At 40.8% G+C, this 15,572-nt stretch overlaps 2 protein-coding genes across 3 annotated transcripts in view; one reads left to right on the top strand and one right to left on the bottom strand.

Moving 5' to 3' along the window:
* The first annotated feature begins 25 nt into the window (after positions 1-25).
* Ndufaf7 (NADH:ubiquinone oxidoreductase complex assembly factor 7) lies at positions 26-10,305 on the top strand. Of its 2 annotated transcripts, XM_052186422.1 has the most exons (11): positions 26-89; positions 378-541; positions 1,667-1,747; positions 2,573-2,683; positions 4,949-5,162; positions 6,095-6,153; positions 6,629-6,739; positions 7,764-7,907; positions 9,209-9,382; positions 9,755-9,998; positions 10,289-10,305. In XM_052186422.1, exons 1-10 carry the CDS (start codon positions 53-55, stop codon positions 9,968-9,970), a joined length of 1,311 nt encoding a protein of 436 aa, XP_052042382.1. In that variant the 5' UTR covers positions 26-52; the 3' UTR covers positions 9,971-9,998; positions 10,289-10,305. The 2 variants fall into 2 exon arrangements, with proteins under 2 accessions (XP_052042382.1, XP_052042381.1); XM_052186421.1 differs by lacking the exon at positions 10,289-10,305 and having other exon boundaries at positions 9,755-10,045.
* Positions 10,306-11,755: 1,450 nt separating this feature from the next.
* Positions 11,756-15,572, bottom strand: part of Prkd3 (protein kinase D3) — a 73,631-nt gene continuing 69,814 nt past the window's right edge. The window contains exons 18-19 of the mRNA XM_052186423.1: positions 14,817-14,902; positions 11,756-14,447 (exon numbers count right to left, since the gene is read on the bottom strand). Of these exons, the coding sequence (XP_052042383.1) occupies positions 14,274-14,447; positions 14,817-14,902 (260 nt within the window). The 3' untranslated portion in view covers positions 11,756-14,273. The remainder of the gene's footprint in view (positions 14,448-14,816; positions 14,903-15,572) is intronic.

Consider the following 15,572-nt stretch of genomic DNA (forward strand, 5'->3'; position numbering starts at 1 on the left):
ATACCCTTCTACTCCGCCTCCCGGGGCGGAGCCTGGCCCCAAGGTGATAGGAATGAATGCTCTAGTGAGACGCTGCGTGGTCCGCGCGGGTGAGCGTCCTCAGGCAGAATCCTGTTTCCATGGAAACCGCGTGGCGCGGCTCCGTGGTTCCTCGGTTGCTTTTTGGGGCTGGAACTTGCAAGCCGGTCCGCAGAGAGGCTTGGCTGTGTGGAGGGGCTTGTACTCATGGGTTCAGCGCATGCCTCCATCGGGTTCTGTCGTGGGGCGAAGTTAGCGATGAGCTAGGCAGCCTTGCAAGCTCTAGGCTGTTTGCTGCGCATGTAAATAAAATGGAGATTTCTAATGCCGGGGCTGGGGGGCTTAATCATGTTTTTCAGGCATTCCCTTTATTTGGAGAGGGAAATGCTTCAGCTCCGGGAATGAGCCGGCAGAAAGCAACCAGGTGACGCCAATGCTGCGGCATCTTATGTATAAAATAAAGTCTACAGGTCCCATCACTGTGGCCGAGTACATGAAGGAGGTTTTGACCAACCCAGCCAAGGTAAACATAGGGGCGTGTGAACCACGTATTGTGAGCCTGAAGGTTTCCAGAGCCATCAGGGGATGGAATCACCTCCGAAGTCCTTGGAATGTAGTCTAATCTGTCATGTGATCTCGTTGCATTAAAGGGCAGTGCCAAAAGAAAAGAGGTCACGACAAATTTCTGCGGTGTTTAGGTGACAGCATGTAGTTTGAATTTCCTGAGTTAAAGGAATGATGACTTCCTAGCTGGGTCGTGCATCTATGTATGTGGTTGACTCTGAGCTTGAGGCATCAGTTTACCCGCCTGAGTGTTTGGATTCTAGGTAATCTCCACCTGCCTGGCTCTAAGAAAGCTTTGAGTCTTTCTTGAAGGTTAAGCATTATGGTAAAACTTGGGATATGAAGATAAGACAAAGTCTTCTCCCCAGATAATTAAACCCTGTAAGCAACATACTAGTTGTCACATTTAAAAAAAAAAAAAAAGCACTGAATTTAGTTTTGGGCTGGAAGTCTTTGGAGAGAGAAGTCAGTGAAGATGCTCTTTGAATAGACTGAACAGGTACAGAACTAAGATGGGAAGAAAGTGAGACTTTACATTGGCACGGAAATAGAGACAAACAAGGCCATTGTTTTAAACCTACCTTTTTATTGAGATACCTTAACCATAGGAACATTGTGTAAGTCACTGGTATATAGTTGGATGGCTCTGCCTCTCACTGTCACTAACACATGGATGGATTTTCACACAAACCACATTTATTTAGGTTTCACGATGGTCAAGAAAAATTGAGGAACAGAGTATCAGCCACAGGCAGGACTAACTGGGAGGGGAGGCAGCCAGGATGGTGAGAATCTGTGTTGACTGTGTTGACTGGGAGTGGGAGAGGGCCAGGAGTCGAGAGGTGGACATTGCACGTCCGCAGCCCTTCTACCTGAGTACCTGCTGGTCTTCCTTGAGTTTGCAAAATGACTACGACTATGTAAAATTTAGGCAAAGACTCTGTCCTTATCTTGATTATTTCAGAAGAGAGAACTTCTTAATAAATAGTTACTTCACTTATATGTATTAAATAATATTTTGGAGGAGCACTTTTAAAAATCTTATTTGAAAATTAATCCTTTCTATTTTCTCTTTTTTACGCAGGGATATTATATGCATCATGATATGCTAGGAGAAAAAGGAGACTTTATTACTTCACCTGAAATAAGTCAAATCTTCGGGGAGGTAATACCCAACATGAAGACCACAGAAGAAATGAATGTTATAGATACTTGAGAGAAGACCGAGCTATGCTCATCTGTAACAGTGTTTTATGGTGTGTGTGTGTGTGTGTGTGTGTGTGTGTGTGATTTATCAAATACTTAAAATTTTAGAGGGAATGGTAGAGAGAACATTTGAAAAACTCAGATTTCAGTATAGAAAAAGAAGTGGAGACATGTGAAGGACAAAGAAAGATAGAAAAGATTTGAGAGGAGAAAAACCATGAACAATGTGATTGAAGAGAGAGAACGAGAGGGGGAGGGAGATGCCAGCTATAACTTAAGGAGGTTACAGTGGGGTCTTCCTGTAAGAGACAAGAGTTGCGGTTCATTTACTTCCCTAAAGGTGCCTTTGATGACTTAAAAATAGGAAGTAGTACATAAACAGAGGTGGGGCCTAGGCTTGAGAAAGTAAATTATATTTAAGGGTTGTGTACTAGTGGAGATCACGAGTAAGAAGCAACGGCATAATTGTTCTGTGCGCTTTTGTTCCCAAACTCTAGTACCTTTCTGTAAGTGATTGCTTATGTGTGCCATGGGGCTTAGCACCCTTTGCCCTGATAGTAAGCTTCCTATGCAGTGTGTGTCGTGACAGTCCCACTGCCGTGACAGTGCATTCGGATGTGTGTGTACACGTGTGTGTCTGTCTCTCTCTCTCTTTGTGTATGTGTGTCTATGCATGTCCAATAACCTATATTGAATTATTTGTAAAGGTTTTGCATTTTGGTATAAAGCATGTATTCAGGTAGAGTTTTATAGTATAATGTTTTAATGATTTTTCCTGTCATAGCTGCTAGGGGTCTGGTTCGTTAGTGAATGGATGGCTTCTGGGAGAAGCACAGCCTTCCAGCTGGTAGAGCTTGGTCCAGGTCGGGGGACCCTCGCAGCAGATATTTTGAGGGTAAGTAGTAAAAGAACATCACTTAAACCCCTCTTTCTGTTTTCCAACTAGTTTTCAAGTATTATTAATCTTCTGGGTTTTCCGTCAACTTTCTAATTCTTATATTTGTCTACTAAAATCCAATGTCAGAGTAATGTGGAGTAATGGCGGATGACTTCTGCTATTGATTTTTCCTTACTTGAGGCAGGATCTCTCATTGAAATGGAAATGTGTTGACTCGCTAGAAAACTCCAGTCACTCTCCTGCCTCTGCTTTCCCAGGATTGGGATTAAAGGTGTATGTATGGCACCAGGACTCTCTGTTTTTGACATGGTGTTGGGAATAAACTCAGGTCCTCAGGCTTGCACAGCAGGCTCTACCAACCGGGCATCTCCAGCCCAAGGGGGGGATATTCTTTTATTGTTCTTTCCTGTCATTTTGCCTAGAACTCTATGAAAATATTTTAAAAGGATACATAGTAATATTGATTAAACTGTAAACTTTTGCTGTTTTGAAACTCATCAATATTTTTGAAGGTAACTCATATGCTTTTTGGCAATTTAATGTAAAAATAGGATCATAGATTTAATTTTTTGACAAATGATTTTTTTTTTTGAAATTAGGAATTGAGTTTTTTTAATGACAAATAAGAATCCCGATTATATTTTGTTTTGTAAAGATTTATTTATTTATTTATTATATGTAAGTACTGTCTTCAGACACTCCAGAAGAGGGCATTGGATCTCATTACGGATGGTTGTGGCACCAGGTAGTTGCTGGGATTTGAACTCAGGACCTTTGGAAGAGCAGTCAGTGCTCCTGACCACTAAGCCATCTCTTCAGCCCGCCTCCGATTGTATTTTAAAGAGAAAAAATCCCACTCACGAAGTTTCCAAGGTTCTATTTTATATATTTTTAAAATTGACAGCCATTTGAATATGAAGCATTTAATTGAGGTTTTTAAATAGCATTTTCTTAGTTAGGTGTGGCCGTGTGTGCCTTTAATCCCAGTCTTCCGAAGGGCTACAGAGCAAACATCCTCCCAAATAGAATAGCTTCTTTATTTTACTTTTTAAAAAAGAGTTATTTATTTTATGTATGTGAGTACACTGTCACTGTCTTCAGACACATCAGAAAAGGGCATTGGATTCTATTACAGATGGTTGTGAGCCACCATGTGGTTGATGGGAAGTGAACTCAGGACCTTCGGCAGATCAGTCGGTGCTCTTAACTACTGAGCCATCCCACCAGCCGCCTATAATTGCTATTTTAAATTTGACCTTTTGAAAGTTGTTGTTTCAGTATTTTTCATATATAATTTGATTTCAAAACAAAACAAAAAAACTTCTAGTTCAGAAGATTAGTCTGTATCTTCACACTCCCAAAAGTAGAGGAAGCAACAAGCAGCCAATGGGCCGCTGAGTTGCTAAAGGTTGGTAGAAGTGTATTTCCTTTCCCCCTGTATTTTTCCCTACAGTAAAAGCTGTTAAATAGTGAAGGAAAAATGGAAAATGTGTTTTAATCCCAGGGTTAATCAAGTCACCAGTGCCATTTAATTTGGTTCTGAGGATACAGTTTCATCATGTCCCCAGAGAAGTTTAATACCCAGGTCTTATTAAATCAACGCTTTATTTTCTCAGACTTTCTTTAGTGTACTTGATCTGAAACATTGTGTGGATGCTAAATCTTTTTATTTTTAATAGTAAATTGTTACTTGGAAGCCATATTGTAGTTTATTTCTTATATAGATGTTGCTTATTAACTCTGAAAGATGTGTTCTTGTTACTGGAGAATGTTCTGGGTCAGGGATAAATCTTTGTTGTGATTCAAGTAAATGGTTGTGGTGAGCAGTCAGAAATCCCTTTTACTTGACAGTGTTTGCCAGTGTGTGGTGGTTTGGCTCTCATAGGCTCATACATTGGAATGCTTGGCAGGTATCTCGTTGGCAGAACTGTTTTGGAAAAGATTAGGAAGTGGTCTTATTAGAGGAGATATATCACTTCGATGGGCTTAACGGTTTCCAAAGTTCACACCAGGCCCATTCCCACTCCATTCCCACTCTCTGCCTCCAGCTTATGAAAAGATGCAAGCTCTCAGCCACTGCACCAGCGTCATGTCTGCCTGCCTGCTGCCATACTCCCCACCATAAGGGCCACGGACTCACCTTCTGAAATTAATCAAGCTCCAATTAAATGCTTTCTTTTCTAAGTTGTCTTGGCCATTGTGTCTCTCCACAGCAACAGAAGAGTAACTAAGACCCAGTCTTCTTTTCTTTTTTTGTTTTAGGTGTTTAGTCAGCTTGGGGCTGTGCTAAAAACCTGTGACATTTCAATACACCTTGTAGAGGTGAGCCAAAAATTAAGTGAGATTCAAGCACTGACATTGACTGAGGAGAAGGTCCCCTTGGAGAGAGATGCTGAGTCCCTGGTATACATGAAAGGTGTCACAAAGACTGGGATTCCAGTCTCCTGGTACCGAGACCTGAATGATGTTCCTAAAGGTACAACTGCACATTGATTAAAAGTTGGAACATAGGTCGGAACTCTCCACAGCTGTCACAGCTGACCAGCTTTTTGCTACAGTTTCATAGTTGCCACTTCCAAGTCCCTAACCTACAGAGAATGGCTGATTCTTCTTTTTCTAGCAAAAAATATATCAGAACATTGCTTAACATTAAGGAGTAGTGTATTTCATATCATTTTATAGAAACCCAAAATGTAAATCTCTTCTGTACTCTGTAGTATTTCCCTTATCTAGGAAAGTACTGATGGTGAAATGCCCCGAAGCAGCTGAAAAACGTGATCGTGGATTGGGTTAGCCATTAACCTCCTGAAAAATCCTTACTTGCCCACATGCAAGCAAGGTGTGGTGGTTTACCAGTCTAGGAGTTGTTGATGGTGTGGGGACAAGATCCTTAGCAAGACGCCAAAAGCCACTCTGACCCGCAGTTCACATTCTCTCACAGAGGATCAATTCAATTCTCATTGGTTTTAGGCTTAGTGATGAATAGACGACTTCACTGACCGAGGGGTATTTCAGTTCTCAGGGCACTATGTGCAGAATGAGGAGGACTGTTTGTATGCTGTTTATAGTGAGCTTCCCATAGTTCTTAACCTGTGGTGACCTTCTTGGGGGTTTAACAACCATTTTATAGGGGTTGCATATCTCATATTCTACACATCTGATATTTACAATTTATAACAGAAGCAAAATTAAAGTTATGAAGGAGCAATGAAATCATTTTATAGTTGGGGGTGGTCACAATACGAGGAACTGGATTAAAAGGTCTCACCATGAGGAAGGCTGAGACCCACTGGCCTAGATGGTAGTACAGAAGCATCCCAGGTTTCAGGCACTTTTTATGGTTAATGTTCAATAGAGTCAGTTGTTTTGAAATGCCAAATAACTATGTTTTCTTGTACTTTTAAACAGGATACAGCTTTTATCTAGCACATGAGTTTTTTGATGTTCTTCCTGTGCATAAATTTCAGGTATTGTTGGGAAAGTCCTGTTTATGGTTAACCAAGGGCCTTAAAGCTATGCTAGTAAACATTCTGCTTACCCACCTTGGGATTTTCATGACTATGACTGAGAAGCAAATATCAACCAGGATCATATTCTCCTGGGAACGTTGCTATAAATTCTTAGTTTTGGGTGAGGGCACGAGAGAGCCTATAATGGGAATGGCTGTATCGCGAGGACTTACGACAGTGCTTAAATTACAAGACTAGAATTTCCTCTATCCATTCTTTGAGAATTTGGGTTTAGTGATTGGCTGTATCCATGGCAACTTCTAAGGCTAAGAGAAAGTTTCATGTAATATAGTCATTTGTCATGTTGGGTTTGATTTCCATCTCTGTGCAGCCCCGTGAGGCTTGCTTCTCCTATAGCTCTATTTGTTATTCCTTCATTAGAACATCATGTTTCAAGTGCTTGTGAATACTTACTTTGATGTATTTTGTTTAGAAAACACCACATGGATGGAGAGAAGTGCTTGTTGATGTTGACCCACAAGCTTCTGATAAACTGAGGTTCGTCTTGGCGCCTTGTGCGACCCCTGCAGAAGCCTTCATTCAAGTATGAATTTGAGTTTTTCTTCTAAGCTTTGTTGCTGCAGAATAGTCCAGTCTGTCTTCCTAGTTGCCAGTTTAGTTCTTCCAGTGGGAAGCTGGAGCACAGCACGTGAGGTACTTGGTGGTGGCAGTCACAGTGGCGGTCCAGAAGCCCTATGGGCCGCTTTGTCTCTTGTGTGTCATCTAGATGGGGCTTGTAAGCATTTAATCAGCTAAGCGCCCCGCTCTGTTCCCTGATGAGGAAGGATGCCATCATTTTCTTAGCAGGGACGGTCCCTGTGTGAAGGCAGTGTCTGTGGTAACTGCTGATCTGAGCAGCATGCCGGCATCTGTGTGCTCTCATCACTGACAGACGCTGGGTTATACGCAAACCCAGACCTCCCTTTGACCCCACACTGTGAACAGATTAACTGCTGCTTTCTCTTGCTTTTGAGGAATGGTCCCCAGAGCTTTCTATCTTGGGACTGCACTTAACTTAAAAAAAAAAAAAAAGATTTGTTTTTATTTAATATATTGGTGTTTCACCTGCATGTTTGTGAGGGTGAACGTTCCCCTGACTCTGGAATTATAGATGGCTGTGAACTGCCACATGGGTGCTGGGAATGGAACCAAGCACTCTGGAAGAGTCCAGTGCTGTTATCTGCCGAGCCACCCCTCCCACTCCAGGGCTATGGTTAGAGATCCCCAAGGAGCACCTGCTTCTCAGGAGTATCAGAGCTTTCTATTTATTTCTTCTTCTCTGCCCTAGAGACACGTTTACTTCCTAGATCGTAAGAATTTCCTCAAGTTTTCTGTTTTAAAAACAGGTTTTGAAAATATACCTTCATGCTCTTCGTGTCTTCAAACTTAATGTCCACCTTGAAATAACCAAGTTCTGTATACTGAAAAGGGTATCCTGTGCAACGCTGGCCACACCGTATTCAAGCAGAATTCATTATAACTAAGAAATGTTCACTGTGGAAACATGTAAGACCCTAAGGAAGCAGCTCTTCCGAGTGATTCAGTGAATCTAACGCTTCCCTCCCCAGCGTGATGAAAGGAGGGAGCATGTGGAAGTGTGTCCCGATGCTGGGGTGATCATCCAGGAACTGTCCCAGCGCATTGCATCAACGGGAGGTGCTGCCCTGATTGCAGATTACGGTCACGATGGAACGAAGACAGACACTTTGAGAGTATGTGTCACCCAGGGAATGCTTTATCAGCATCTCCTTGTTAGACCTGAAGTTCACTGAATAGTTGTCATAGCTTAGCTTTCATGGTGTCTAATTTTGTTGCATTCATTTTTAAAATTAATGTTAGTTATGCTGTTATAACTACCCATAATTTCAGATCTTACAATCATTCTTAGCACAGAGCCTGGATATGCATTGAGCCTAGGAAGCACTGAAATGATATAAAATTTGGGAAAGATTCTCTTCACATTAATGTTTTAACCCTGCTTTCATTTAAAAAAAATTAAAAAAGCTACTTTGCATGTTTAGCCTAGCTACTTCCAACTGTTTTAACATTTTTCTTTCCAGATATTTTCTTTCACCTTTCCTAAACATTTTTTTGAAATGTTTTTTTTTGTTTGTTTGTTTGTTTTTGTTTTTTTCAAGACAGGGTTTCTGTTTCTCTGTGTAGCCCTGGCTGTCCTGGAACTCACTCTGTAGACCAGGCCGGCCTCAAACTCAGAAATCTGCCTGCCTGTGTCTCCCAAGTGCTGGGATTAAAGGTGTGCGCCACCACTGCCTGGCTTGAAATGTTCTTTAACTATGACTAACCATGTTGAATAATCTTTAATTGAAAACTATTTAGCCAGAGGCTATTACTCATTTTCTAGATCATTGGTTCTTTCTAACTTTATTACTGCTAGGAATTCTTGCTGGAGGTGCATGCTTTTAATCCCAGCACTCAGGAGGCAGAGGCAGGCAGATCTCTGAGGTCAAGGTCAGCCTGGTCTATAGAGCGAGAGAGCGAGTTCCAGGACAGCCAGGGCTACACAGTGAAACCCTGTCTCAAAAAATGAAAACCAACCAAACAAAAAGGAATTCTTCCATGGGAAATGGTTCTCTAGCCTTCCTTCTAGGATCCTAGTAGAGCAGCTCTGATGGAGCACACACCATATTCTCAGGCACTGTAAACTGAACTACCTGGCCTTTGATAACCAGAACTTGTCCACAGCATTAAAGGGAATGCTAAATAGCTTATGCTAAAGGCAACTTCGTTAGGCACTCCAACTTTATAAATTCTACTGGGTTTTCCTTGTGTTACTTTGTTTGAAGAAAGAATGTTAGACTTTAGAAAGAAGAATGTTAAATTTGAAGAAAGAAAGAAGAAAGACTTTAACTGTGGTTTAAACAAATAGAGTTTAAACCACAGCCTTAGGACAGACTTAACACTTACAATGTAAAACATGGATTAGTAGGATATTCTATCATTACTCTCAATAATGTTAACTAAAACAGAATAAAAACTATTCTTTATCCTCAAGGGGTTTTATGGACACCAGCTTCACGATGTCTTGATCGCTCCTGGAACAGCAGACCTGACAGCTGATGTGGACTTCAGTTACCTACGAAGAATGGCACAAGGAAAAGTAGCCTCTCTGGGTCCAGTGGAACAGAGAACATTTTTAAAAAACATGGGCATTGATGTCCGGCTGAAGGTAATGGTTTACCTCACTAACACTAAATATCTTACTTTCTAAAATTATTTAAATTGAGTGAACTAGTGTTAATGCTGTTGTATCGAGCAGCCTCAGGTGTAATTTCTGCACAAGTAAGAGCTAGGGTGTGCACAGCTTGCCAAGTTTCCCATGTTCTCGGGTATGAATTCATAACTCCTCTTCCATATGGAGCAGATCACCCGGGATATCTGCTAAAGATGCAGCTGTATACATATGGATCACAGCATTCTACAGTTAAAGACACTGTGATCCCATCTGGGCAATCGATGCACTGGGTCATTACACCGTTAGTGGTGCACTGGGGAATTCTTTCTTCTGGGGCTGCTCGTTCAATGCCTTTCCCCCCTTCAGGTCCTTTTGGATAAAGCAGGCGAGCCATCCGTGAAGCAGCAGCTACTCCGGGGGTATGATATGTTAGTGAATCCTCAGAAGATGGGAGAGAGATTTAACTTCTTTGCCTTGATACCTCATCAGAGACTTCACGGGGGGAGTCAAGAGAGGAAAGGCTGCCAGTCAAAAGCCCCCTCAGCCTCTGTAGCCGGGTTTGCTGAACTTGTCTGGCAGTGATATTTCAGCTTGGACTTTTTATTCCTCAGTAAGTCTTAAAAATCAAAATAAAGGAAATTCACTTTGCATATTGAAGGTAACATAAGTATTCAAATATCTCTTTTCAGTCAATAAAAATAACCTGTTTATAAAAATATAATCAAAATGATAGAATGTTAAAGGTTATAACTAACTCTTGGTATAATTGGTTTCAACCCAGTAGTTTGTTGTGAAATTGTCTCTTTATCCAGTTACTGTATTTCTATTTAATTTTTAAAAACACATAGAGCACTGATTGGTTTGTTAGAAACTGGAAATAAGGTAAATGGCCATTTCCAGGGTTCCAAGTCGACAGATGTGGATATTTTTAATAAATAAGGTAAATGGCCATTTCCAGGGTTCCAAGTCGACAGATGAAGCAGTGCATTGTGACCGAAGGCTCTCAGGCTTCGTAATGGAAGACGTCACATGTGAGTTTCTAGAGTTAAGATCCTGCTTCTGCTGAAGGAAATAATTGACTAAATATGTCAGGACAGACTTAAGTGTTCTGTCCTGTGGTGTGCACCGATGAAGGGAGAGTGACGGGAAGGAGTCAGCAGTTCTCCACGCTGAAGATCACACACACTTCTGTGGTTGAAAGTAAAGAGCGATAACAAAAATATTAAAGAATAAATAAAAGTCATAACTAAAAAAACTGCAGTAATGTGAACTATCCAGGAGGAACAATTTCCTAAGCTGAGCTCATTTTGTTACTGTCAGTGGGCATTCTTGGGAAGTGATTATCAGCAGCACAGTCCTATGAGAAGCTTAGATGGAAATGGTATTAGCCATGGTAAAGTCACTGGAGTGGTATGTCACTGATTTATCTATTCCTGTCTCTGCTTAGCTGAGAATGGCATTAACATTCTGTGTCTCAGTCTGTACGAAAAGAAGGAATGAGGCCATGTTTAATTGGTCTATGCACATTTCAGCCATAGCACCTATAGTTTTAGTATGTACCCGGTGACCACATTCAGGGCATTACATTTCCATGTGAAGGTTTACAGCAGGATTTTTTTTTTTCTCCATTGCTCTCCAACTTTGTTTTTGAGACAGCATCTCTCTCTGAACTCATAGCCCTTTAATTTGAGCAAAGATTTCATCTCTGTCCCTTCTGCAGCAATGTCTTACTGGGGTTGCAGGTGTGTAACCTGTGGGTGCCGGGATCCAATCTGAAGCTCTTTTGTTTGTGCAGCAGGTACTTTCTCTTCTGAGCCCATTCCCCAGCCTTAGACCTTCCCTCACTGCTCTGCGCTGCTTTTCTATCTCTGAAGCCACCGTTTCATGTTTTCTTTGTTTTCAAGGACCAGGCTAGAACATTTGAAAGAAGTAAATACCAACAGTTGGCTCCTCCCATATACATAATTGGTTTTACTTTTTATAATTATGAGGGGAGAGTCTAGTAGTGCCTTCTATCTTAAATTCTAGAAATTAATTTTCTCGTATGAGACATTTGATTTTTCTAAGCCTTATAGTAGGTGCAATGGTTTAATGCCTGGGGTAGTCACGCAAATATTTAAATACTTATATTCCAATAAATGAACCCTCTAGATAATTATCTCAAATTCAGTATACAACAGAAATGACTTTGTAAAGGGTTGTCTTTCACAGGGAATATGTAAATATAGTCAGTGTTCATGTAGTACTGGCTATATTCACAGAACTCTCCTACTACTCAGGCCCCAGGGAAAATATTATAACCCAATAAAACTCTCTTGCGATCTTTATACTAGAGATGGTCTAAGGTTTTCACATAGGAAAGTATGGTAATAGAGAAATACATTTTATTATCAAGTTTTGAAAATATTTACAAAAGTGGGATGTAACAAAAAATATAAAATGTACTAAACAGTGTCATTATACACTACTTTGAAAATTGTCACATGTTTCTAAGAAACAATTACTTTTTATGCAAATACAGCTTGGCTTTAAGACAATAACAGAAAGTTCTGCAGGTTAAACAGTGGAGTGGTTATTCAACTCCAGACTATGACAGTGCCTTTACAGTCTCGACAGTCTCTCTCTCTCTCTCTTTTTTTTTTTTTTTTTCAAGACAGGGTTTCTCGGTGTAGGCCTGGCTGTCCTAGAACTCTGTAGACCAGGCTGGCCTTGAACTCAGAAATCTGCCTGCCTCTGCCTCCCAAGTGCTGGGATTAAAGGTGTGCGCCACCACCGCCCGGCTATAGTCTTCTCTTTACACAGCACAGGGCTTCAACAAAAAACAGTGCAATCAATGTCAATGCTTGTAATGTCTGACTGTAGAGGCACAGCGAGCCAGCAGTCACACCAGTTAGTTCTCACCTCCCATGGTAATGCCACAGGGGGCTGCCTAGTGACACGCGACAGTTCCGTCTTGTACATATTGGTCAAGTAGACTTAGCAGAAATGGAAAAATTCATTCTTAGAAGTTTCTTAAAATTACTCTTCACAACTGCTGTATGAAAACAATTACAGAGACAGTTTGGAAAGTCTCCGGGAAATACAGATATACAGTACTTGTCAATGGCTGGGTTAGTTAAAGGGACTTGGGATATAGGCCTGGGTTTAAATCCATATTTAAACTCAACGCACTTTTAACAGCTACCCTGTGCCTCAACTGTCAGTGTGCTTAACTATGTGGCTGTTGTGAGGACAGTTCAAAGCATCAACACTTATGGCAGAGGCAACCGACTGTTTCCGTCTCTTCAAAGACAGTTTTAACTTTAGACAGATCCCTGCAGCTGTTTTCTCATCTAGGACAGCACTTAGTTTTGGTCTGCTCACACACAGTTTTTCCTTTGCTATCTCAGAGCCATGGTAAGCAAAACCCTGGCATTCCAGATTGTCAGAAGTGTTCACACAGCTACATGGAGGAAGGCAGAAGGGAGAATTTATGGTGTGCACTCTACAGCCTGAGAAACTAATGCTCACAAATGTCACCTGCTCAGCCAACAGATTTACAGAATAAAGACACTTAGGCTTAAACCCAGGTTTCTGGTCCAAATTTTTGCTCTCAAAAAGAAAAGGAAAAACAAGAAAAACCTGTTTTTGGTGACTAGTGAAGAATGAAGGAATAAACAGCCACTGTATTTCTTCCGAGATGATGGTCCTGGGTCCTCTTTGGGTAAAGCTCAGATGGGAATATCACTAATGTAGAATCTGAAGGGCACACACCTCCAAAGATTTTTGATTTTGCAGGATTTCAGATTTGTAAGTCAGGGATGTTCAACTAGTAGAGTCTGCAAACATTTCAGTATCTGGTAAGTGAAGCCTTCCTGCTTAGAGCAGCTCAGATAGGGATACTGACCTGTATTAATAACTGCTACGAAACAGCTGGCTGCTGGGGCTGATGTGTAAGGAGCCCTTACTCTTCCTTCATCTGCTGCCGGGGTAATCGGGTCCCACCTTGATAAACTAGACTTTCATGTCTGACTTCAACCACTCCTCCAAAATGCTCACAATACAATGTTAATTTAAGAATACTAGGTATTTGAAAATCCAACCCAAAGACCAAGGGAAGAAGGAGACAACTGCTTGTTGTATAGTGACATTTACTGACCCTGCATTAGCTTTCCTCTTTAGTATGTAATTTTGTCTATAAATTATTCATCTCCAGGTGAGGATAAATTAGTTAAATGCAGAGGTGTGCCCACTGACTGTTGGCATACTGTATCATGTGGTGTCAATTGAGAACATAAGTTCAGCTATTTCTATTCATTTGTAACACCAATTGTTCCATTGTCCTAGTGACTATTACAACATGGAAAAGGTGACAACTTTTGCACCATACAGACCATATGTAAAGATGCATCTACCAAAAGGCCAGCAGTACATTGCTGTATTTATAGGGGCCCCGGAAGAGTCAATGCCTCCAATGGTGGACAAATACTAAGTCCTTACAGCAAACCATATGTTGTTAGCCTCATGATCACTGCTTAACTGCAAACATGTTGAGTAATCAACCTTATAAGCAATAACTAGACAGTCATAGTCCTTTAAAACAAATGATGTAATAACAGCAAAGGAGAGATAAATTAAGTGCTAATTCACATTGTGCTAATGTGAAGGATTAGGAAAAATTACAGAACCAGTTATTGCTTATGCTATAAAAATTTATAAAAGTTCCATTTTGACTTTATTACTCAGTTTCCCTTCATGTCCCTACTTGTTATGGGCTACAGAACTGATGCCACCATCCTATTCTCATGATACTGCTGCCTTGCAATGATAGCCTGCAGAGAGCAACAGTCACGCAGCCAAGTTCTCGAAATGAAACCTCTCCTTATTGAGGTTAGCTCACAGATGACTAAGGATCTTCCTCCATGTCATCTGGGTTGGGGGCCATAATGAAATGCTTTGGGTAATCAAGATTGTGCGTGTATGCGTGTATCTCCCATCGAGCATCATCACTTTCATGTGTAATGTAACGTTCTCCAATGCGAGTTTCGAATTCTCTGAGGTCAAGCCAAGTCTGATAGTCCTATGAAAAGAAAATAATTATGAACCATAAAAAATAGACAACATACCAGCAGACCCTTCTTGTTTACAACCTTCGTTACACAATTGACAACTCCTATCCCTAAGTTCTAACTGTAGTATTTTATAATGGCAACATTAAAAGGTAAATCTTAAAATCTAAAGTCTATTATCAGGCTAACTTACTGAACAGCCCAAAAGTGATTTGTTTAATGTTAACTCTACCCTCCCTTTCCTACAAAATAGTTTGTACAGCTTCTCTGCTCACTCTCAAGTGTAGACTTTTGGTCTTGGGACAAATGTCTGTAATAACTCATGGAAGAACCAGGCCAAACATAAAGAAAAACTTTTAGTGGACATTTTTTTTTTTTACCTGTAGCCAAGGATGACTAAGAGATTTGTCAACACTGTAACGTTTTCTCATCTTCACTTGAAGCAAGTTGTTTATCAAGTCAATTGCTAGATGAAAAGCAAAATTATATGTATGAGTTTTGGAGTATTGAACCCAAAGCTGTGATTCTGCCTGCAGGAGAGCAGACTGGCTCATGTAAAGACTCACGTAAGGGTGGCATGGGGAAAATCTGCTTCAAGTCTACAGAACCGAACACACGGACGTGATCCATAGATGCTGCCTGTAATAAGTAGGAATGCCAACTTTTTATGTTACTAAGGCAGGAGTCAGTGTGGTTACACGCATACACTACAGCCAGATTGACAGGCTGATGTGTGCCGTATCACAGTATGACATAGTCTGTTGCAAACTTACACTGTATCTTGATTTCCTCATCTACACAATGAAACTGTTAGGAAAATGAGATCAGCTTAATAGAAAAGTTTAGGATGTGTTTAGCACACGGGTAAGTATTCATTACTATTATTTGAGGATGAACAAAACGGATTGGGTCCAAGGTTTTCCTCTTGCAGTGATATCACAAAACTCTCCCCTGACATGGTGTGAAAAGTTGGCAGATGTCACTCTTCTATAGATATCCTCTGTCAGTTTTAGCAAACAGGTTAGGGGTGATTTGGTACTTACACTGACACTGAGCACATTCTACTCGGTTATTTGGAGAAACTGAAATACTGCCAAACCAAGGTAACCACAAAACTATATACTGATCACAGACTG

The sequence above is a fragment of the Apodemus sylvaticus genome, chromosome 6 (assembly GCF_947179515.1).
Source record: "Apodemus sylvaticus chromosome 6, mApoSyl1.1, whole genome shotgun sequence".
NCBI lineage: Eukaryota > Metazoa > Chordata > Mammalia > Rodentia > Muridae > Apodemus > Apodemus sylvaticus.

Excerpts from the sequence above, each read along its gene's own strand:
- Ndufaf7 (XM_052186422.1), top strand. The coding sequence starts at position 53 with ATGAATGCTCTAGTGAGACGCTGCGTGGTCCGCGCGG. Across the intron at positions 6,154-6,628 it reads TTCCTGTGCATAAATTTCAG|AAAACACCACATGGATGGAG; the intron begins GTATTGTTGGGA and ends TATTTTGTTTAG. Across the intron at positions 9,383-9,754 it reads GCATTGATGTCCGGCTGAAG|GTCCTTTTGGATAAAGCAGG; the intron begins GTAATGGTTTAC and ends TCCCCCCTTCAG.